Source organism: Plectropomus leopardus, chromosome 19 (assembly GCF_026936395.1).
Source record: "Plectropomus leopardus strain MGB_pleo_1.0 chromosome 19, ASM2693639v1, whole genome shotgun sequence".
NCBI lineage: Eukaryota > Metazoa > Chordata > Actinopteri > Perciformes > Serranidae > Plectropomus > Plectropomus leopardus.
Genome location: NC_142194.1, coordinates 1,964,744 through 1,989,691, shown reverse-complemented (window position 1 = coordinate 1,989,691; position 24,948 = coordinate 1,964,744). Strand labels below are relative to the sequence as shown.

Sequence of the window (24,948 nt, the reverse complement as noted above, 5' to 3'; positions counted from 1 at the left end):
TGACAGTGCACACAGTGGAAATCGCGTGAATATTCTCCATATGCCACAAATGTACTTTTTAAGCTTAATTTTGAAAAGTGCATTTCGTGCGCAGAGTGATACGAGTGTGAGATATTAAAGTGGGCCCTAAAGGGTTAAATGCATCCGGAGGTTCAGCTGAAGCTCAACTGAAAACAAATCAGAACAACAAAATCAGACAAATGTCTCAATTAAAATGAAAATATTTCCTGTCACTGAAGGTGGTGATGATATCATCACGCCCGCACGTTCAGAGGAGCAACTCTTCCTCACCTGGATGGTGATGATGAGGACGTCGAGGGCGTACGGCTCCTCCGGCGTGGACAGCGACTTCCTCTGGCTCTGCAGTTTGGTCACCTGCATCCACTTCCCGCTGAACAGCGAGTGCTGGCTCTCCGTGTCGCGGATGGTCACCAGCAGCACGTTGCCGTGGCGATCCTTGATGGGCTCGTAGTGGACGCGGCCGAGGTTGTGGGTCCCCAGGAGGTTCTGCAGGACGAAGACGTTAGATTGTTTTAGCAGCTGATTTGACGTTCAGCTGCACGTCTTGGCGTTTTGTGGGTGCTGACCTGCAGCTGGCCGGCGGCGGTGAGCATCTTGTGGCGCGCCTGCAGGGTGGAGGACGACGACATAGACACTGACATACTCTGTCTCAGCCACCGGACGTCCTCCCACATGCAGGACAGCTGCAGGGACACACAGACAGACAGAGAGTCGTTAAACTGCAGCGCCTTGTAAAACAAAATGCTTTTATTGGTGTGGTGTGTTTGGGGACGGTGGCGGCGGCCCGATGCACGCCACAGAGTCACAGATTTTAAACCGAAGGAGCGCGTCACACCTGATGACTGCGACACCAGACTGCAGCGCTCGGAGACACTCGGAGGAAGCCGCACAGCGAGAAGTGAGACCAAAACACAGAGAGAATCTCACTTTCACAGCTTCGTCACCGCAGAGAGAAAACACGTCAAACCTCCAGAGTCGGCGAGCTGAAGGTCGTTTATCACGCAGGTGCAGACGGCGAAAAGAGTCAGACACGTTTCCTAAACTGACATCAACAATACGTGTCACTTTGTAACAAAAAATTCAAAAACTTTTCTAAAGCTTCTTTTCCATTAGTTATATAATAATAAAAATACTTTTTATTTATTATTTTATTTTATTTAGTGAGTTATTCATTCATTCATTCATTCATATTTTATGGCACGAGCAAACATTCATACACACCTGTTTACTTTTACTTTAGTAATATTTAGAAAGCAGGACTTTTACTTGTAAAGGAGATTTCAACCATGTACTTAAATTTAAAATCAAATATTCGTTAAACACACACCAGGACAGACCGAGTACACACAGGTTTCCACGGACTAAATTTAAAACATTTTTATAACTTTTTCAAGGAGCCATTAATTATGATATTAATAATAATAATAATTATTATTTAGAGGAATTCCAACTTTCCATTCATAAAAATAAACCAAACTTTGCACATAGTTCCAGTCACATGCCGAACTTCCTCAGCTGCAAACACAAACCCATAATCCTGATGATCGAAAGTTCGAACTTTCATCCATTCGGTCAAAATCATCAAATACAGCGTACGTTCGTCATGCAGCGTTCAGTTACGGTAAATAAACGGCTGTGACGGTGATCGGGTCGACTTCATAGATTGTATAAATAATAAAGGTTCATGTTAGCGAGCTGAAAGAGGGCGGATCGACTCTGAAGGACAGGACGCACTAACACAGACTAAACTGTGCATGGAAACATAGCGAGTGCGTCCGGACTTCAGGCCGGTCAATAAGTGCAGAAGTGGACGTGCTGCTTTGCATGTTGGGTAAAAAGCGAGTGAGCCGGCGTGTGTCGGGGGACGGGATACCTTCGTGAACCAGAGGAAGTCCTGCATGAGGGAGCTGCTGTAGGAGTCGTCCACCTCCACGATGGGGATCTGGTCCTCCGCCGTCACCAGTAAACTGTCCTTATGGTAAAAGACGGCGGCCAGGTAGATCCCCCTGCACACAGGTGCATCATGGGAGCTCATTTTTTGTACGTGTTTAAATCAGAGAGTCAGAAAATGAAGAGTTTGAGCACGAACCTTTTCAGTGTTTTCACAAACTTGTTGGAGGAGTTGAAGAGGTGTTTGAGGCTTCTGGAGACGGACTGCTTCCTGCTCGGGTTCTGCAGCTTCGAGGTGTCTGAAAACCACAGAAGAAGAAGAAAACACAGTCGTCTTAACCCTTCGAAACCTGCAGCAAATCAGCTTGATTTCTTCAAAAACATGGGAGGAATGCAATCAGCTTTAACTGTTGTTTGTAGTGGTTTGTTTTTATGTATTTTCAGGTTCTTGTCTTGTATTTTTTACTCATTTCTTTCTAATTTTTGGGTCATTTTTTCTCTCCTTGTTCATTGTGTTCTTCTCATATTTTTGGAAAAAATCAAGCCAATTCGCTCAAGTTTGAAAAGTTAAACCAAAACAAAGACGGAGCAGTTTTTATGAAAAGAGCGTCTCTCCAGCTGTGAAACACAAACACAGAAAACAGTGACTTTAAGTGTCGAGAGTGATGACTGCAGACTCTGGGACTGAGGAACAGAAGTGTGTGTGTGTGTGTGTGTGTGTGTTTATCTGTGTTTACAAGGTCAGCGGGGTCGAGTCACTCTCCCATGTTACTCTGACTCAACGTTATCTTATCTGCTTCATTCGTTCGGCTGTCTATCTCGCCTCCCGTCCAGCGAGGACGGCGGCCGCTCGCTCAGCAGCGATGCCAATCTCCAGACCACAGCGCCCTTTTTACTCCGGTTAATTAAGCGTCACGTAATTATCGTCCTGTAAACAGACGGCAGACGTTGGAGCCGTCTAACGATCACAAACGCGGCGGTGAGTCCGGCGGCGTGGCTGCAGACCGCCAGAGGTTACAAACAAGCCGGCGAGCTCACGGACGACATCATGGAGGCGGAGGAGACGCTGCTGCAGCGCTCACACACTTTCGTCTCCAAATTGTTGCTTTCAGAGTCCGTCAGAGTAAAAAGCTTCGACCGCCGTAATAACAGCGTGTGTGCACGACTAATGGCTGAATGTCTTCTGCAGTTTGACCTGCGAGTCATCAGACGGGCAGAGGACGACCTTCCACCGCCTCCGAAACATTACACAACCTGCAGCCGAGAGTCTGCACACACACACACACACACACACACACACACACACACACACACACACACACACACACACACAGGTCCTGTTCTTCAGGCTTTGAAAAGTCTCTGTGTGTTTGCAGCGCTGGAGGCTAACCGGGTTTGACAGGTGGATAATATGACAGGAGCGCGGCGGCCTGCTGTGCAGCGCCGCACGCCACTCTGAATAAATAAAGAAACGAGTCGGCTGAAAAACACGAGCGCAGCTGATTAATGAGGCGACCACCTTTCCCTCGGAGGGAGACACAGAAACGAGTTTTTTCGTTGGTTCTGAGCTGCTCGTGTTTCTTCTCGTCTGTCATTAACGCTGGTTTTAACCCTCTGTGGTCCACATTATAATGTCAGTTAGCAAAAAAAAAAAGTTTGAAATGCTTTTTTTAGTCATAAAATAGTCGACATTATTTAAAGATAATTTCATAAACTGTTTTGGCGGGAACACTTGGGTACATTTCCTTAGAGCAACACCGTACCATAAAAGTAAGAAATGAAAAAAGATGGTTTTAAAAAAAATTAATTTAACAAAAATACTCACGGAAAAAAATTCAAAAATGTTTTACATTTATGGCATTTGAAATAAGAAAAACATTAAAAATGAACTTTTTCATAAGTTTGTTTGTCTGATCCGCTGCTGACCAGCATCATCCAGAATATCTGCGACGGACTACGGAGGCCGGGCCGTGGCGGTAACGCAGCGGTGATGGACCGGGTGGAAATTAGCCGTGAGAGTTTAAGCGCCAAGCATCGCTGTTTTTGTTACCCGAAGCACACAAAGGACGCATCGTACAGACACAACAAATGTTGCACTGGCCCTTTAAAGACACTTACACGCGTGCGTGTTGGTGTCACTTTGTCACTTTGTGCTCAGATGACGAATGCTGACATCTGGACGGTTTTACAGAGCGCCGGAGGCACGAGTCCTAAAACACTGAAGTCTGTCGGCATCTTTGCTCCTCCGGTTCCCTCGTCTCAAAGTCTGAATGGGTTTTTGGTAAAATGTCTTAAGTAACGTCTGTGATTAACTCAGGCTGAGCATATTTAGACGTTTTGTTCTGCAACATAAAATACGTCCGCTTAAACCCGATTTTTGAACTTTTCAGGTTTTACTCATCTTAAAAAAGGCGGCTGCTAACAAGTGGCTACATGGGTCGACAGTGTTAGACGTCATCACGCAGAAACTCATTAAACTCTCTCGCCGCCTTCACAGCTTTACAGTCGCGCTCCAACTTGTAGATTTATCTGTTTATTTATCTGTTTGATTCGTTTAAAATTAAGCGCTAAATCAAATCAGAAGATTCGGGTGGTGATGTTTGAGTCCTGCGATCACGATGTAGTTGGTTTACAGTCAACGCCTTTTTGATTTCATTTACGCTTCAAAACACACATCACGCTCAACGAAACCTGTAAGTATCGGAAACTCGTGTTCGACAGAGAGCTAATTTGTGGCGAAAATCGAAAGTGCTCAAAAAACTGGAGGCAGGAGTCATGTCTCTAAACAGCATCAGAGGAGAAAACAACGTCCACCACTTTATTTATTATATCTGAGAGCTTCTGCACCTACAGGGACACACACTGCCCCCTGTGTGTGTGTGTGTGTGTGTGTGTGTGTGTGTGTGTGTGTGTGTGTGTGTGTGTGTGTGTGTGTGTAATCATAAATTAAGATATCCAGGCTGATAAATGAGCTCTCTCTGCTCTATAGTGGTGGCTTTGTACCCACACTGATTACTTTCACACATTTATTTTTGGCTCCCTGAGAATAAATTGTACAAATACACACAAATACACACACACACACACACACAGAGTGGGTGTATATTACAGCTGGGATAATGACCAATTGAGCGTGCACTCCAAACATAAATTCAAACACACACACGAATGACTTTTGTTGTTATTTTGCACAGCGCTGAAAAATCCTCAGAAAACGACTCATCTGTGTGTGTGTGTGTGTGTGTGTGTGTGTGTGTGTGTGAGTGCTGGCAGGGACCTCAGTGACATCATAGCTGTTGACTCTGAGTCGGTTGAGTGACGGTGGGTGTTTTTACCACACACACACGCACGCACGCACCCACGCGCACACACACACACACACACACACACACACACACACACACACACGCACGCACGCACACACACACACTCTCTGGTCCTGATGAAGCTGCTGTTTGTGCGCGGCGTCCTGCTCTGACTCACTGTCAGATCTCAAGAAAAGTTGCAGAATTTAGAAAAAGTAAAAATATAAAAAGTAAAAGTAAAATATATTTTTATCTTTAAAAATCTATGGCCAATTTTTTTCTCTTTAAAACGTTTTGCTTTTTTTTCCCCTTAAATGTTTTTTTTGTGATTTTTAAAGAAAGCATGACTTCCAAACCCAGTAAGTATAAGGTTTGGAAATTAGTAAAAGGTGACAAGAAATGACCTAAAAATTAGTTTTTTAAAAAAAGGGATGAGAATTATTAGAAAATCATCAAAAAAATGGGGAAAATGTCCAGAAAATAATACTTAAAATTATTATTACCATCTGAATTTATGTTACAAAAAAAGTACATGTATATATTTTAAAATTTTCACTTCTTTCGCTGCATTTTTGTTGTATTTTTTGTTTTTTTACTTTTCTTTTTCGTTTATTTTCAGGTAAATTTCACGTAACTTTCTACTAATTTCTTGTTGATTTTACAAAAAAAAACAACCAATTTGCTCAGGTTACAAAGGTGGAGCTTTCAAATCTAATATGACACGGGACGGTTTCATGAATGATAGCACATCACACCTCTGTGGACGCTTTGTGTCGGTTCACACACTCACCTCCGCAGCAGTAGTGTGTGTGCGTGGCTCGGACCTGCTGCAGCAGACGCTCCATGGCCTCGATGTGTCCTCGCTTCCTGGGCTCCCGAGCGTCGCTCTCCCTCCAATCTGAACAAACGACCAGAAGACAAAACCTGAGAGGACGTCACGAGAAACACCGACTGTGTTTACGTGCACCTGTTTTCACGCGCACACGCAGTAAAGCGGATCTCGCGCTTTAATATCACACACACTCATATCGCTCTGCTCACAAATGTGCTTTTCAAAATCAAGCTTTAAAAAATATATCACATTAATATTATTGTCTATTTTTATTGAGTTTTTTTTAAAATCAACATCAGCTCTAGTCATAAATATAAAATATTCATTAATTTTCAGAATTGTAAGCCTTTAAAAGCCAGGTTTTTGTCATGATGCCACTGTGTTTAAGATTTTAAAAAAATAATGAACAGCCTGGGATATATGTCGGTGATTAGCAGAAATATTGATTTTTTACAGCGTCAAATTCTCACACTCATACGACTCTGTGCACAAAATCAAGCTTTAAAAATTATTATATATTAATATGATTTTCTACTTTTATAGGCAACATCAGTCCCAATCATAAAAATCAATTATTCATCAATTTTCAGAATTTTAACCCTTTAAATGCCAGCTGCTGTCATGATGCCACTATGTTTTTAGATGAAAAAAAACCCAAAACAAAACACAAAAAGGGACATAAAAATGATTAGCAGCAGCATTGATTGAGACAGTGCACCTAATGGAAAAGCATGTAGTTTCTCCATAACTGTTATAAAATCTGAAACAATAGATTTTATAGGATGTGGATGTTTTTATCCTGCCTGACTCCCAGAAAGTTTTCCTTTAAAGCAAATGTTAGTGCTTGTGAACTGTATTTAGTCTCCCTTTGTGTCTGCGACTTCGTGTTTTCACTCCTGACTCCTGATTTTAATCTCCAGAAGGCAAAATCAAGAAGTCTAGTTTTCTCTCAGAACACTTGAAGGACTTGTGTTCAATATTTATAAATGAGATTTTCACTTAATGACGCCAAAAAATAACTTTCTACTGCAAATTCAAAAGCACAGCTATGATTTTTGGCCAGAAAACTGACAGCTGTTAAAAATCAAGGCTTTTTTCTGTGTGCTGCCGCCTTTTATTTAAAAACAAATAATTATTTATTTCTTACTCTGTGACTTTTATTCTTGTATTTAATACCTGTCTTACTCCACATTAGTGTGCTCTTATTTTCTCGGCTCTAAAAATTGCATTTAAATGTCCTTTTCCGACGTGTTTCTTTGTCTCTTTGAACATAAAGCACTTTGAACTGAACATTCATCACATCTGCGGCTCAAGGTTAAAGAGCCTGTTCGTGCAGAGAGAAAGAGAGTCGTGACGGCGAGGGAACCATGTGATGTTCCCGAGAGAACCGAGAAGTGAACATTCACGACTCTCTCTTCACGACTGACCACAACTTTGTTTCAATCCTCACAGCGATCACCATCAGCAGTCGCTCAGTTCAGTGGTTAGCAGCCGAAATGTTTCAGTCTGTGCAGTGCTTCCAGAAAAGCAAGTTCTCTGTTTTTCTGCAGTTTTTGTGGATATTTAACAGATTTATGACAGATTTGCAAATTCAAAATCACTTCAAAATAAAGTGCTTCCAGAAAAGCAAGTTCTCTGTTTTTTGTTTTTTTTATGTAAATTTTTAGGGTTTTTATTATGAACCAACTCTTTTCACAGAAAGTGTCTTTCAAGTTTCATTGATTTTTGATATACTGGTAGAAAATCCTAAAATGCATACTTAGTCTAAAATTCCCCAACTGGACGTTTGTGCGAAATTTGACGAAATTTCCTCGAGGCCTTTGTGAGATATTGTTGATTGAAAACAAGATGAACGCGAGGTCAAAGTGACCTCTAACCACAAAAATACAACCAATTACTTCTGAGTCTAAGTGGACGTTTGTGCCAAATTTGACAAAATTTCCTCAAAGCCATCCTGAGATATTGTTCTCATAAGATGGATGCAACGTCACAGCGACCTTTGACTGCACAATTCTAACCAGTTAATTCTTCTAGACGTTTGTGCCAAAATTTGACAAATTTACATCAAGAACCTCTTAAGATATAGCTTTTGTGAGAACGGGAAAGGCAGACGGGCAACCCAAAAACATTACGCTTCTGGCCTTGGCTACACAACGTACATTGTGTACATTTGTGTTTTCTTCTTCTTTATTGTTTTTACTTTGCACATATTTTCTTTTTTTTTTGCATTCCACACATACTGCAGTTTCTCTCTGACAATACTGATACCTGACCTGAAAATGGCCCATGATTAGGTGCTGGATGAACCACTGAGCATTTTCTTTTCCAAAAAAAACCCAAAACTTTTTTAAACTGACCATTTTTTTGTACTTCAAATGTAAATAACGTAATAAAAAGTGGACCCCTGGCAACACTAGTCGAGTATCCCTGTTTTATTACGTTATCTGTTTGATTTCTCAAATTTTACAAAAAAGGTGTATTAAATATTAGTAAAATGTTATAAAGGTTTTACAGACTGCTGTGTCTGAGGCTTTCACTCAACCTCGGACTTTGGATGGATGAAAATGGCAGATTTATTTATTTTTTTTGGTGATTATGCAATAAGTCTCCCTCAAATGTCGTGTTTTGTCCGACCAACCCAAATAAAACCAAAAATTCATTATGAAGCAAAACAGTGAAATTAAACAAATGCTGTAACCAGAACATGCCATTTTTCATGCCATCATTATATTTTATCTCACTCCTGACATTGCACTTTAGTCTTGATGCAGGGAGAAAATATATTTCCTCTCTTCAGCAGCAGCGACTGTAAGTCTGGAGTCAGTTTTCGTGAGGCAGAGAAGCTGTAATCGGCGATATTAAAAAGTGACAGAAGAAGAGAAAGAGTGTGAGGATGAACTCACTGGATGGAGCTGCAGATGGAGGGAGGGAGCAGGCGGGAGGACCCCAGCCCTTCATGTTATAAGCCGACACCCGAACATAGTAGAGCCGACCCTGAAATGTTAAAAAAAAAAAAAGGGCATGTTAACAGCTGTGGTTTGGTGTCCACATACTTTTGGCCACATGGTGTATGTGTTGTCATTGTTTAAAGCCGTTTTCAGACACAAAAAACTCTTCATCCACCTGTTAAAGTGGATGAATGCTCCAGTTTTAAATGAGACGGCTGCTGCTGGTTTCACATATAAAGAAAATCAGCTTCAATCAAACTGAAGACGCTCAGAGGACAAACAGCAGCGTGAGACATCTGTCTTTGTTACAGTGGCCTTGGACAGACGCTTTCTCTCTAATGTGAAGCCTGTTAAATCACAGTGTTCGTCTGATGTTCCTCTCCGCTCTCTTTCTCCGCTGGTGTCTCCGCTGGTGTCTCCGCTGGTGTCTCCGCTGGTGTCTCTGCTGGTGTCTCTGCTGGTGTCTCTGAATGTCCGCTCCGCTCTCATTGTCCAACAGGTGATCTCAGTCTCTTCTAGGACACCACAATGTCTCGATCCGGTCCTGATACTGTCATTTATTAGCGTGCTAAGCGGCTGCCGATGATTTGAGTTCAGGTGTGGTGAGTCTCGGTTCTGCTGAAAGATAAACTGATATCTGATGTTTGGTGTAAATGTGCAGAGATCACAGAAGAGCCGTGACTTAGGGACGGTTCTGTAGCTGCTGCTTCCTGACAGTTTGGGAAATGTTCCTCTCTATAGATCCACGAGAACTCAAACACAATATTATCTTCAGCATTATTTTTGTATAATTCAAGTTGACATAAGAAGATAAGAGCAAAAAAAACCCAGAACGAAAAAAAAAAATGAAATTGATTTTTCTCCTGAAATTGACAAATTGACATTTTTCTTTTACAAAAATGCGATTTTTCCAGCTTTTTGTCTGAAATGTCGGTTTTCTTTTTTTGAAAATGCACAAATTAAATGAATCTGTACTCACCACATCTCAGCCTTTCAGACCCTCAGGTGATGACAAACAAATAGAAATGATCAGTTATCGGTATCTTATCGGCCACAAGAAGCTGGAAATTATCGGTTTATCGGTATCGGTTAAAATAATCATTATCGTGCAGCATTGATTTTTTTGTCTTTTGCAGTTGGTTCGTTTCACTTTGAGCTCGTTTTGCGTCTCTTCGTAGGTGTTTTTTTGTCTCTCTCTGGGGGTTTTGTGTCTCTGTGTAGTTACTTTCGGTCTCTTCGCAGCAGTTGTGTGAATAAATGCTGCTCACACGAACATTTGAGGAGTGGAGTCTGACTCGGCCTCGGCTCATTAGACGCCCACTCCGTGTCTCGCCCTTTCCATTCAGGCAACATGTTCTTCTCTAAATGTTTTCAGAGCTTTTTGTGGAAGCGTGTGAGTGCAGCTCCGTGCTCTAAATGGCAAACGGCAGATGCAGCTCAGTTTGGAGAATTTATGTGTCAGACGGTGATGAACGGGACGCGTAATGAGCGACAGCCTCCGACAAACCGCACGCTCTGAAAATGTCACCGATGCCAGTCAACAAACACACGACAGCGAAGTCAGAGGGAATAAGAAAGTTAAACCAAAACATGTGTGAATCGGAGCTGTCAGGGCTCTGAATGCGGCCGGCTGTTTGTTGGTGCGCTGAACAGAAGCAGCTGTCAGCGGGGAAACACAAAGCGCGTTCTCCTCACGGCGTTTTTATCTGCAGCTGCTGATCCGACTCGAAGCTCACAAATAAACGTAAAAGTGAGCGATGTGCCGGAACAATTCAGCGGCCCTCGAGGAGAGCGTGCCGGGAAATCGCTCCTCTAAACGCTGAAGGTGAAAGTACACAATATTTATGTGTCGTGAAAAGAGGGCCGAGCGGACGAGGAGGAGGAGGGATGCTGCTGTTACCGTGGTGAGGCTGCCGACGGTACACTTGAGGGACTGCAGATTATCCAACACCATCTCTCCGGCAAGCAGCGAGAAATCCTTCAGGCAGCTCCACTCCACTGCACACACACACACACACACACACACACACACACACACACACATACACACACACACACACACACACACACACACACACACACACACGCACACACACACACAGGTTAAGTTTCCACAGTAAACATTCGGCTCCTATTTTCATTAAAAATCAATAGTTCCTGCTGAGATGAGGAAATCGCGATTAACCTTCTCACTGCTGGGCTCACGGCCCGGAGCTGTCTTTTAATTGTCTCTTAATTGTCTCTTTCTGTCTCTTTCTCTACATTAAATACACCTGTGAGCGAAAAGAAAAAAAACATCTGATGCAGTCAGATGGATGAAACCTCACAAAGAGGTTGAAAAAATCCCAAATAAATATTAAATATCAGGGCAGTCAGTCCGCTGCTCACAAAAACGTTATAAAAATAAAAAAATAAAAAAATAAAATTATGATTTAAATGAGGAATCATCACTGCATGTGCGTGTGTGTGTGTGTGTGTGTGTGTGTGTGTGTGTGCATGTGTGTTTGTGTGTGTGTGTGTGTGTGTGTGTGTGTGTGTGTGTGTGTGTGTGTGTGTGTGTGTGTGTGTGTGTGTGTGTGTGTGTGTGTACCTCTGTATTTGGTCACCACGGTGGAGTTGAGACACTGCGGCTCCTGGAAGGTGACGGTCAGTGTGGTGCTACTGCTCACGCTCAGACGAACCATGGACGGGGCCTCCGGGGCTCCTGAGCAGGGGCACAGAGGCGTTTTTTTATCTTGTTTTTCTCTTTTTCGTTTTCGTTTCACGTCTCATTTTGCATCTTGTTTCGGTTCTTCAGTCATCCGTCCACACTCTCACCTGCTGCCACTAAATTCTCTGTAAAGACAACTTTGACGCTTCAGTAATTCTGGTTTCTGAGGCTACACTCGGTGTGTGTATTCGCGGTTTGGGTCGATATATTCCAGATTATTAGCATTGTGTTAAAAAACACATTCAGCCCGACCAGGTTCTCACACAACAGCTGCTCCGTCTAAAACACGTAATTAACAGCGTAGCCGGCAGCTTTTTACTTTGATGTTCTTAAGTGTTGAATAAATACTAATGTAAGCTTGAGATGATTAACTGGACTAAACACGCTTTAATAAAATAAAAAAAAACAGATGAACAAAGTGTAATAATGTGAAGCTTCAGGGTGGAAATGAAGCGCTCGTCTCATGTTTCCGTCATAACGCAGAATCATAATACGATCTCACTTCATTACTGTTCGCTGTGCAGAGGAAACAGTTCATTACGCTCACAGCCTGCAGACACCCAACGACTGGACAATTTCATCTCATCAGCTCTGTGACGCCGAATCTGAGGCTCGATCAGACTGACAATATTCAGCAGAATAAAACGAAATTATCAGATAAAATGAAAAAACAAACATTTAGGAATGACCTCACTGAAAACATACATGTCTGCAGTAAAACGTCACAGTAAATTTACTGGAGTGTTTCAATGACAATTTTGAGGTACTTGTACTTGAGTATTTCCATTTGATGTCAAGTCTACTGCGCAGCTTTTTTTTTCATAATTATTCAACTACAAATTATTATTATTATATTAATTATTATTTTTTAACCTAAAGACTTACACATCACAGGTTATCTTAAGTCAGCCGGGTTAAATTGTTAAATCTCTCTTCTTCTGCAGCACTGACTCAAAAATCACCATGAGGGACGACAGCATGTCATGGTTTAACAACAACAACAACAACAACAACAACAACAACAACAACAATAATAATAAATAATAATAATTTGGAAAACAATAATCATTTAAAACAAAGTACAGTGGTGGATGAGTGTTTTAGACAGTATTTTTGCTGTGTTTCGTGTTTCAGTTTCGTGGTGATTTTTAGATTATCACATTAGCAGGAATGTGTCTTAACACCAAAGTGACTGCAGTGCTTTGTGGATTTAAATATTCAAGTGCAGGAAACAGATTTTGTCCCAGAAAACAACGATTAACCGTCATTCTGTCATCGTGCACACTCACGTGCGTGCTGGAAGCCCGTCCTCATGCGCTTGTACAGCTTGCTCCTCCACTCCCAGGCCCTCAGCTGTTTGTCCTTCTGGCAGGCCTCCAGAGACAGGCCGTCCCTCTGAGCCTGAGCCGCCAGGTCCGCCGCCCGCCGCTCGGCCTCCGCCACCAGAGAGCTCAGGTGGGCCTCGCGACTCTCCACGCTCACAACTACGAGAACGAAACACAGAGAGAGCGCCGTCGTGAGAGGACCGACGGCGACCGAACAAGGATCCATCAGCAAAACATCAAATTCATGTTCAACCACCCACATCCCAAAAACTGTTCAGATCAGACGTCAAACCTGGGAGCCTTTAGAGCAGTGATACTCAACTTATGGACCGTGGGCCAAATCTGGCCCCCGGTAGGGTGTCAGGTGGCCCCCAGCCAAGGGATTGACACTAGGAATAGTTTTTGTCCTTTTAGTCTCTGTAAGGTGTCAGAGACATAAAACAGCATCAAAATAGAGCTTGTTGATCAAAAAAAGGTCCAGTGGAGGATCCCCCACACCCCCGACAGAGGACACAGATAAGAGCCTAATGTCCTAAAATCTTAGAAACGTCCCGAAATCCGAAAAACATCCCGAAATCCGAAAAACATCCCGAAATCCTAAAAACATGCTAAAATGAATAAAAAGTCCTAAAAGCTTATAAACATCTTAAATCTGAGGAAACTTCAAAAATTCTAGAAACATCCTAAAATCAGTAAAATGTCCTAAAATCAATTAAACATCCTTAAATCTTAAAAACGACAAAAAATCTGATAATTGTTCTAAAATCAAAGAAACGTCCTGAAATCCTAGAACCGTCTTAAAGTCTGAGAATTGTCCTAAAACCATAGAAACGTCCTATAATCCTTGAAATGTCCCAAAATCTGATAAACGTCCTAAAATCCTGGAAGCTGCTGTGACCGGCCCCTGGCCTCCTGTCTGCTCGGAAAAGTATTTTGGAAAGTGAACACAAAGTTCAGTTAAAAACACCAAAATATCCAAATCTGTCTTCAGCAGAAGATCTCCAGATGTTTGTCTTTCTGAGGTTCTTCTTCGTCAAATATAAAATGATTATTTCCTCACAGTTTGACGGACGCAGAGACCAGGAGGAGCACGTGTGTCCTCCTCACACTCGTGAGCTCGAGTCTCTCGTTAATAAGAACCACGAGTCTGTGGAGGAGTTTGAGGCTGCAGGGTCAGATCTGTCAGGGCCGGCGGAGGCTCGGGCACGAGCGTCTTTTGTGGACGGACACTAAAGCGTCCACGTGAGAGCCGGGACAAAAACATGTCAAGGCCAAAAAGATGAAAGTGTCTCTTAGCGCGCGGCCTTAAAAGGACCATCGCTGGCTGTGAGGAGGAAGACAAGGTACGAGACACCGAGAAACACCGAAGAGCAGGAAACACGGCGGGACATAAAAGTAGTCCACACAATAACTCTCAACATTGTCCCCTCATTTTTAAATATCATTTTCTGAATCTGCCAGTGTCTTGCAATTTGCAGAACATTTTGAACCAAGTTACTTTTGCCTTTTTTTATCTTTTTCAAAGAAATTGCACCAATTTTCTCAGAGATAAATACTACTTAAATACTAAGACACGTCGCTGCAGGCTTCAAAGGGTTAACTTGCACTATTTTATTTCATCATTTATCTTTTTTATTGCATTTTTTTCACTTAAACAGTGTCACACATGGTCACTGAATCACTTCACTCATACATACAAATATAAGACAATAAATCACTTTATGTAATAAAAAAATAATAATAATAACAATTGAAAAAATAAAAAAACAGTTAAAAGAACAATAAAAAAAAAATAAAATAAAATAAAATGTAAAAAAAGCAACTACAAAATAACTCCGTACTCCCACACGTGTATGCACTATGGTCTCGTCTGATTCAGCTCTAATTTATTTTTCTGTATAAATATCTAAATATCTATCTGTGTTTATGAAAACAGAGAACCTGAAGTACCACTTGAAGCAAAAAATGAAACGTTCTTGACCGTGAGCGGAGAGCGAAAGCTTTGTAATAACCTGCAGTTTAGGAGGTTTTTGTCGGTCACACACGTACTGAATCTTGACGTTGTGCTGTGAGATGATTGTTGTGAACTCAAATTTCTCAAAGCTCTTTTCTCCAGAACCAGTTTTCACCAAAAAAACATTCATGGACAAAATCTTAATGACAAGAGGACATAAAAGACGATTACGTCCAAGACTCTTTCCAGAGTAAACACGCTCAGCACCTCCACATGATGTCGTGAAGTGGAATTATTGTGTCAGTGCGACTAAAACTGGACTTTCAAAAAACACGTTACTGTGTCCGTTTGACTGAAATCAGACAAAATCAAATTTCTCGTTTGTGTGAAATTTTTAGAAATTCCCTCGAGACGTTCTTGAGACATCGCGTTCACAAGAAACAACCCGAAACCTGCGATGTTTTCCAGATTGGAAACAACTTTTCAGATTCAGAAACAACTTAGTTTTTGGTCGAAATGCTCAGAATTTGCAACACGGAAGAATCTGGAATATGTTTGGGCAGGATTTATGGATTTGGGGAAATTAGAGTCTGATTAACAGATTTGGTTCATGTTTGGTTCATCATGTACGTCATAGTTTATTGTCCATAAAAGGTGAAAAATTAAAAAAAAGATTTGACTTCTTTTGTCTTGTTGACGTCTTCTTAGTATTTGACATCTTTGGATGCTTTTTTTGGATCTCCGCTAAAGTCTGACATAAACTTTGGTGTATTTTAGAAAACATCAGAAACAAAAGCAGTTTTGGAGAACCGTGACGCCGGCTGGCCTCGTGGTCCCGACTCGCCATCCGACGTTTGCCGTTGGAAACGCCAGCGGCCATATTACTGAGCTGGAGGTGTCATTTCCTGCTCGGCTCGGCCTGTCAGAGCCCCGTTAGCCGCGAACGGCTGCTAATTGAAAAGGCTGTAAATTAACCGGCTGCTGTGTCTGAGGAGGAGCTGCCGCACACAGGAGGACATTGTCCTGGTGAGGGGACGGGGAGGGGGCTAAATATAGAGCCAGCACTCCCCAGGGGCCCCGAGGGGCCTCATGAATTAGCGCACGGCCAGCGGAGGTGAGCTCAGGGACACACATTAACACACACATTCGTAGAAAGTGTGACTAAAACAAAGAGGTTTGAAATATTTGATCTGCATATAAACGGCATAATTAACAGTCTTCTTTGACGGATATTAACGAATGAAACATTAGACGGAAACTGAATTAAAGTCGATTATTACGCAGCAGTCTGTGACTTCTGAGGGTCGTCTGAATGAATTAAAAGAAACGTGAACCTTTGTTTCTCCTCTGGCTCGTTATTGAAACTCCGAAACCAGCGACGTCACTTTTATTGTGCTGCTTTCAGACGCTTTTCATTCAAACCAATTATTATTCAAACCAAAGAAAACTGCTGTGATTTCTTTCAAAAGCAGAGGGGAAAAGGCGACGATAACTTAGTAAGAAATGTTCCACAGACTGCAAGAAATCAGTCGACTGAGAAAATGATTTTACTTAAAAGGCCGGGAAAAATGTTGTGGGGAAAAAAGAAAAAACTGGGGAAAACTATGTTTATAATTAGCTTAATTACATATTTAAAATGATGTTACAGATTATTATAAAGTCTTAAGCATCTTTTCCAAGTCAGTTATTTTATTTATTTATTTATTACAATTAATTTTATTTTTTGTTTTGCTTTTATTACTAATTTTCTGGTATATTAATTATTTTTTCCCCTAATTTCTTGCTAGATCTCCTAATTAACAGCCCAGCCCCCAAAATTAAAAATGAATAGACAGAGGCAGATATTATGGTATTTATATATAAATGAAGGAACAGAATGTTTTAAATTCAGGACTTTTACTTATTAAAAGTGTTTTTAAATTGTTAGTATTACTATGTAGAATTACTACTTTTCTTCAATAAAATATCTGAATACTTTCTCTTAACTTTCTGTGTTTTTGTGAACATTACTGACATTTTACCTTATCTGAATTGATTTTTATGATTTTAACTAATCATTTGATTTTTTTAAACACTTTAGTTTTGTTTTGTTTTTGTTTCTGTTTTGTTATTTCTTTTAGGTCTTTTTTGCTGAATTTCCTCGCTGGCCTGTTTTTATTTTAAAGCACTTTGTGTTTCTTTTTTTAAAAGGCTCGACATAAATAAAGTTTACTATTATTATCTTACTTTTATTTATTTATCTTTTCTGGCACGAACATCTCACACTTGTTTACTTTTACTTTAGTAATATTTAGAAAGCAGGACTTTTACTTGTAAAGGAGATTTTTACCATGTACTTTAACTCAAGTCAAATATTCTTAAAACACAGACCCAGTACACACACACACACACACACACACACACACACACACACACACACACACACACACACACACACACACACACACACACACGGGGCTGTCAGGCCGGGCTGACTGATTTACTTGGCACTTGAGGAATGACATAAACAGAGAGCAGCCGGCCCCAGGAGGGAAAACAGCGGCAATGTTTACTCTGTGTTTGTTTACAAGGATGGGATTGTACCGCCGCCCAGAGTCCAGGCCGCTGTTTGGAGAGCGCTCGCCGCTCTGCGCCCGCCGACACACGGCACAATAAATCACTTAGCTGTAATTGCCCCGACGTTACATGCATCATTGGAAAAGTTAAACCATTAAACGACAAACCTTGTTAAAGCTGTTGAGCTGGGAGTCACGCAGGAGGCCCCGCTCAGTGTAAAGTGGCCACTGTTTCACCACACACACACACACACACACACACACACACACACACACACACACACACACACACACACACACACACACACACTGAAACACACGCTGCCAGACAGTGGGGGCTAATGGGGTTTCAGTGGTAAGGTAAGAACCACCTGTCTTTGCAGGGTTTATGGAGGACAACCAGGAGACTGATGGAGAGAAAACTCTGTGTGTGTGTGTGTGTGTGTGTGTGTGTGTGTGTGTGTGTGTGTGTGTGGGCAGGGGGAGGAGGTGGGGGAGGTGGAGGAGGAGGGGGATAGCGGGCTCATTCAGGTCCAGGTAGAGGAGACCCAGACTGGGCTGCAGACACAAACACAGGCCCTGTCTGATCCACTGCAGCACTCACGCTATTCTGTACGCACGCACGCACGCACGCACGCACGCACGCACGCACGCACGCACGCACGCACGCACATGATGCAGAAGCCCCTTTTTATATCGTGAGTTGAAACAATTGTTTGAGTCCGTTTATTACAGTGCAACATGTTCTCACTGTGTGTGTGTGTGTGTGTGTGTGTGTGTGTGTGTGTGTGTGTGTGTATTTCTGCTACTAACACTTCTAATAAAGGTTAAAGACGGCAGATTTTACTGGGAGCAACTGTGAAAACAGAACAACAAACGGACAACATGATCACAGAGAGTGAAAAGAAGAAAAACAAGGAAAAGAGTTAAAAACACGAAACTGGATTCACTAAAGTGGAAACTGTCAAATAAGCTGCAGTGATGTTTCTGCATGTCCGTATCTTCGGTATGAGTTACGCGTAACTGCAGCTCTGCGAATTCTGGACGACCGGCAGGTATGAAATATATTAAGACTCAGAATCATGTCAGTCAAATCAGATTTGGCTGGTCAGCACTGAACGAGACTATTCGTTCCTTATTTTCTCCACAGAGTTTAAAAGTTTGAATGTCCCACTCGGCTTGACGGTGAAATTCACATAATGTATTAGGAATGTATTTAATAATGTATTTAATGTATTTGGAAATGATAAAACAATGGAAATAATAATCCAGATTACATATTTGAAATTATGTTACAAAATTATGATAAAGTCCTTTTTGGGGGTTGTTTTTTTTTATTTCAAATTTCATTTTTTTTAAATTTATTTTTACTAAATTTTCAGATAATTTTCTTGTATTTTTAAAATTTCTTGTTAAATTTTGGGTAATTTCTTTTTAATGGCCTTGAAAGAAAGCAAGCTATTTTTCTGAGTTTCAAAGGGTAAATTAAATTTTTTAAAAAAACATGTTTTTAGCTCTTATTGCTCTTTAGACCAGGTGCTCTAGATATTTTAAATAGGGCCCATAGTTTCCGCCTCACTGCAGGTCTCAGAGTTGACCCCCCCACCACTTTTATATGAGCGTCACCATGACAACCAGTGCGACCAATGACGACCATAACTGATGTGCTCACCTGTAAACGAGGCTTGGGACCGAAAGGTCAGAGCGGAGAGAAACAATGAGGAGAGACGGCAGCAGACTTCACAAAAACAGCAAATATTAGGAAACACTGTGGAAGTGTGGCACAGAGGATATTTATATATATATTTATTCTCTATTTAAATAATTCATTTTTTAACGAGATATGCACGAGCTCCCCTGTGAGTCGGTCTGTAAAAATGGGGAACTGGTTGCATTTTTCAGTTGGCTGTTAAAAGTCGAAATGCAACTGAGGGACAGCTGCTAATTCTATTTTCCTTTAATTAATTTTTTCGGAATAAATCTTTGATATTTTTTAAATATTTTACCCCGAGTCTGCCGTGATCCGTGAGCGAGGTTCCTACAGCTTGAGACTTTTTTGTTTTAAGGTATGTTTTCGATTTACCAACAGAAGCGGGAGATTTCTGACCTTTCTGGTCGGCTTTCTGGCCGATTTTGTGTTTCTCAGTGTGAATGTGAGATTCCCATCATGATGAGTTTAAGATTAAGAATTTATTCAATTATTAAATTATATTGCAAATGCGACCAGTCATTTTGAGATTTTATAATGAAATCTTACTTCCTTTCTCTGAGCATTTCTAAGACTTTAAAAATGTTTTATTTAACTTAATACCATTTCAGACTTTATTTCCAGGTTTTTTTAAGGATCCGCGGGACTCCTGAAGAGGAGCAAAAAACAAGGAGCAGATTTCACCTTTTTACCAAAACAACAGAAACAGGAGAGACGTGACATTTTCACAGACGATAAAGACGTGCTGTACTCACAGTGCGGGCTCTCCTTGCCGCCGGCTTTCAGCAGCAGTTTGGCGATGGGCGTGTTGTTGGTCATGATGGCGATGTCCAGCGGCGTCAGGCCCTGGCTGTTGGGGGTGTTGAGGTCCAGCTCCTCGGCCGAGAACTGGTAGAGGAGGATCTGCACCGTGTCCAGGTCCTGCTGCTCCACCGCCTCGAAGATGCAGTCGCTGCCCTGCATCGTCTGCACGAGGAAACAAACGCCAAAAAATGAACTACTGGAGGGAAAAACAAGAGCACGACATTAACTTCCACATGAGAAAACAAGCACCAAAACATTTACGACTGAATGTGAAAACAAGCGCCAAAAATTGACTTTACGACTGTAGGAGAAAAAAGCGCTCATGTTGACCACCCTGGACAGACTTTGTCACGTGATTATCATAAAGAGAAAACTCTATTTTGTACGTGAAGAATCTTTTGTGGAAACTGAGGCGAGTTCAGCAAAAATAAAGCACACGAAGAATTACTGCGCCATTGTTCTACCTGTGACTGTAAGTGTCAATATAAAGACGCAGCGTGCAGAGAAACAAGCACCTGCTGGTTTTTATAAACTCATCCTTCAGTTTCAAAGATGCAGCAGGATCAAATTTTAGTTTTTAAACTGTGTTTAAAAATGACTAATAAATCTACCTTGCACCTTTTCAACCTCCGGCTGTGTTTTGTGGACTAAAAACTTCAGCCGACTTTCCATCAGCATGAGGGTCCGGAGGTGGGCACTGGATTTTCATTTTTGGATGAACTATCCCTTTAAAGTTACGCATATTTAAGGGCCGAGCTGATGAATGCTGTCAGTTAATAAGTTGCCACCTTGGTGACAATGTTGGTAAGGTTACATCACCGTGCAGTAAGTGTTTTTTTTTTTCAGTTCATGAACGTTTACGTAACGTTTCGGTCGACTAAAAAAAGTCTTCAGTGTTTGGTTGAACTTTCAGCTTTTTAATTCATCTTCACAGTGAAGTTGTGTAACAGTCAAGTCTGAGTTATACTTGATCTCTGCACCTCTTTTCTGCACTTTTGTTACTTATTCTGGTGATCTTTTGAAAAATTGTAATTTCATTTTAGCTTTTATAACGTTTCTCTTCATTTTTATTGTAAGCTTCTGTCCTTTTCATATCGTTTATCGCTCCTCGAAGCGCTCTGAATAGCTCTGTTGTATGAATCGTGCAGCATAAATAAAGCTGCCTTGCCTTAAAGTGGGCTTTTGAACTTTATAAAGAATCAGCCGGCTTTAACAAACAACTGACTGTCAGCTGTCGGGGCTGACGGGGTTAACCCAAACACGCCGGTGGCTGATTTAATCAAACATTGTTGTTGCTGCTCTGATTACAGAGTTTGACCTGATTAACCTGTTGTGCTGCAGATTAAAAATAATAATAATACATCTGAGCCGTGTTTGAAACACCTGTCGAACAAACACATCAGCCTGCAGGAAAGTGGCGTCTTCGACCTGCAGTCGACTTCCTGTCCTCTCCTCAGCACGAACATAACGTTCGAGCTCCTGATGACGGAAAACAGCTGCAGCCAAACTGAGCCAAACCGTATTCATTATCAACTGAAGAGTTTGTCGTTATTCAAACACATTTTGCAGCTCGTCAGGACGAAGACTAAGTCTGTTATTAATCAGTCTCCTCCAGGGACACAAAACTCTGTCAGGGGGACATTTCTGCAAAATGACAGGGGGACAGGGGCCACTCGAAGCGGCCCCAAAACATGTCTCTGGGATTTTAGGACATTTCCCAAATTAAAGCACATTTGTAGGATTTTTTACAAATTTTTAGGATGTTTTTCAGGATTTGGAACTTTTTAAGGATTTTAGGACATAATTAGGATTTATGGACATTCCTGAGATTTTAGGACACTTCTCAGATTTTGGGGCATTTCTCAGATTTTAGGACATTTCTCTGATATAAGGACATTTAGGACATTTACAGGATTTAGGACATTAGCGTCTCAGCTGTGTCCTCTGTCGGGGGTGTGGGGGATCCTCCTCTGGCTCTTTTTTTGATCTATTTTGATGCTGTTTTATGTCTCTGACGCCTTACGGATTCAGTGTGAATCACTTTATTTCCCTGTGAATTAGATAACGTTTGGGGGGCCACCTGGCACCATTTCGGGGGCCAGATTTGAGCCGTGTTCCTGAGTATCAGTGGCATCCATCAGTCTAACAGCTGATTCACTTTTCATGACTTATTTATTAATTTGACAGTTTTTTACTATAATTCTGAGCCGTCCGGCGTTGACAGATTTCGCTCGTCCTCCGTCTGCGCTCTTTCATGTCTGCTGTTGTGACTGATCTGTAAATGTCAGTCACACACACACACTCCAAACACTCGTCACACATGATGAATGTCAGAGTCCAAATGTGTGTGAGAGGTGCTGCTGGAGAGTGAGAAGTGCTCCAAATGCTCTTCAGCGACGCCGTCCATCGAGTGTCCTCGAGCAAGGCTCTCGAGCTGAGGGAAGACAGAGTGAGGACAGCGGAGCGGCCGGTGATGTAACCGCAGCTGCGGGCGGCGGCTCACAGATCCAATAACAGACGTGACACATGAAAGGACGCAGCGTTCAGGGCTGGTAACAGAATTAGTGAAACCGGATCGTTATTGATCCTTCTGTCTGAGACACGAGCAGCCGGACGAGTTTCCTTCAGACTCTCATGTGGACAATCTTTTCTTCTTTAACATCATTCAGACGAAATCTGAATCATGTTGACGAGCGGCTCGGTACCAACGAGCACAAAGTCTAATACTAATGTCACAAAGTCTACATACTGTAGACAATCAATCCATCAATCCATCAGTCATTTCCCGGTCACATGATATTACAAAAAGTCCAACTGCAGTGAGATAAATCAGCTCCTTTAACCTGTTCTCTGTAATTTATTACATTTATTTGTGTCTTAAATTATTGGCTGCTGCTTGATAATTGTGCAAGTTTCCGGATGGTTCTAGTGATCAATAGTTTGTGTGTGTGAAATGATTTAACTGTCCACACACCTCCACCCCAACAAGACCGCCGCATGGCCGCTCCTGCCAAAACATGACAGCCAAATATGGTCAAAATGACCTCATCAGCTGGAAAATAGTCAAAATGACAAATTCAGAGTCAAAAGCCCAGAATGACACCCAGAAATAATACAAGTCCTGTTTTTCTGCTCTGATGGCTGTGGGATCAAAAATGTCAGTTTGAATGGGTTTCAATGGAGCATTTTTGGACCTGAACAGTCTGAATGTAACTATTTAGTTTCCACAGTGTATTTTAGACTTATTGTAGGAGCTGAGCTGCAAATTCACTGATTACACTCAAACACACAATCTGGACTACATTTAGGACACATGCATCAACACACACACGGTTATCAAGACATGATAAGAGACTAAAATGCAACATTTAACTGGTAAAGCACGAGCTGATTTTATTATGAAGGAGTCACAGGAAATGTTTGTCAGTGAGATTATTTTTGGCATTTTTTGACTACGGATCAGTTTAAAATATTGTTGGGTGATGCAGCAGGAAGCAGCAGTGAGCTGTTCACACCTGCAAAATCCCGCCGAGTGCAGCATAACAACACAGTGACGCAGAAATACCAATTATTGCTTTATTTTCCATTTTGAAAGAACAATAGCTCACTTCGATGCCTCGGAGGTCTGTGACCTACAGTGTTGTTCGGTATGGGGTCAGAGGAACTGTAAAACTGTCACTATTTTCTGATGTTTTAAAGAGAAAATGGTTATCTAACACATTTGTTTGTCTCTCAGATGATATCAAGGTGCTGGATGTTCACACAGTAATTTAAATGTTTTCTCCTCCTGTTAACTTTGTCTGACCGGCAGGTTTGTTCTCACATTATGATTCAGTGCAAACAACGATCATTAAATCTTCCTCCTCTCGCTCAGCGGCTCACTCACCGAGGCTTTGCGGAGGCGGTCCGTCTTGCCGAAGAAGTAGGCATCTTCAAAGGAGGAGGTGCTCCCTCGCAGCTTCTCCGACAGGTTCCTGTAGAGGCGCTTGGCGGCGTTCGGGGAGGCCGGCCCTCCGGGGCACTTCCTGGTCTGGGACAACTGCAGGTTCTGCATCTGCTGGGTCATAACGCCCGGGAGGCGTCTGCAGGGACGGAGAGACAAAAGTCAGGAAGCGTCCAGAAAATAAATGAATAAAACTGACTGAAATCTGCAGAATCGTCTGAGGGTTTAGAGGGAGAAGAAAGGCGTAAAACACTCAAATCGCTCAGCAGGGGGCCCTTTAGTGCAACAACAGGAGGCCGGGGGCCAATCACAGCAGCCCCACACGTTTCTGAGATTTTACTCAGTTTCCTGGGTTTTATACGATTTTTAGCATTTTTAGACATTTCTTGGATTTTAGGACATTTCTCAGATTTTAGAACATTTCTAGGATTTCAGGACCTTTTTAGGATTTTAGGAAATTTTCAGGATTTTAGTACATTTCTAGAATTTTAGGACATTACTGGGATTTTTGGATGTTTTTAGGATTTGAGGATATTTCTGGGATTTTAGGACATTTCCAGGATTAAAGGAAATTTTAAGGGTTTTACATGTTTCTGGGTAATTAGGGTTTTCTAGTTTTTCAGCATGTTTCTGCGATTTTGGGACATTACTAGGACTTAATGAAATTTCTCAGATTTTGGGACACCTCTGGAACTTCAGGACATATAGCATGTCTCTTTAGGACATTAGAGTCTTAGCTAGGACCTCTGTCGGGGGTTTTGGGGGATCCTCCACTGGCACTTTTTGGATAAACAAGCTCTATCTCTGACACCTTATGGATACTAAAATTATTTTAAAAATCTGCAGTGTCAATCACTTTATTTTCACTGTGAAACAGAAAATGACTGCAGGGCCACCAAGTGTCCTTTTTGGGGCCAGATTTGGCCCTCGAGCTGTAAGTTAAGTATCACTGG

At 41.7% G+C, this 24,948-nt stretch overlaps 1 protein-coding gene across 1 annotated transcript in view; it reads right to left on the bottom strand.

The window, feature by feature from the left end:
- The window catches only part of ankfn1a (ankyrin repeat and fibronectin type III domain containing 1a), a 108,229-nt gene that overhangs the window by 21,192 nt on the left and 62,089 nt on the right, over positions 1-24,948 (bottom strand). The window contains 11 exon segments of the mRNA XM_088069649.1: positions 292-507; positions 588-704; positions 1,895-2,027; positions 2,111-2,210; positions 6,007-6,114; positions 8,952-9,042; positions 10,897-10,994; positions 11,587-11,700; positions 12,996-13,190; positions 20,004-20,214; positions 23,939-24,134. Of these exon segments, the coding sequence (XP_087925775.1) occupies positions 292-507; positions 588-704; positions 1,895-2,027; positions 2,111-2,210; positions 6,007-6,114; positions 8,952-9,042; positions 10,897-10,994; positions 11,587-11,700; positions 12,996-13,190; positions 20,004-20,214; positions 23,939-24,134 (1,579 nt within the window).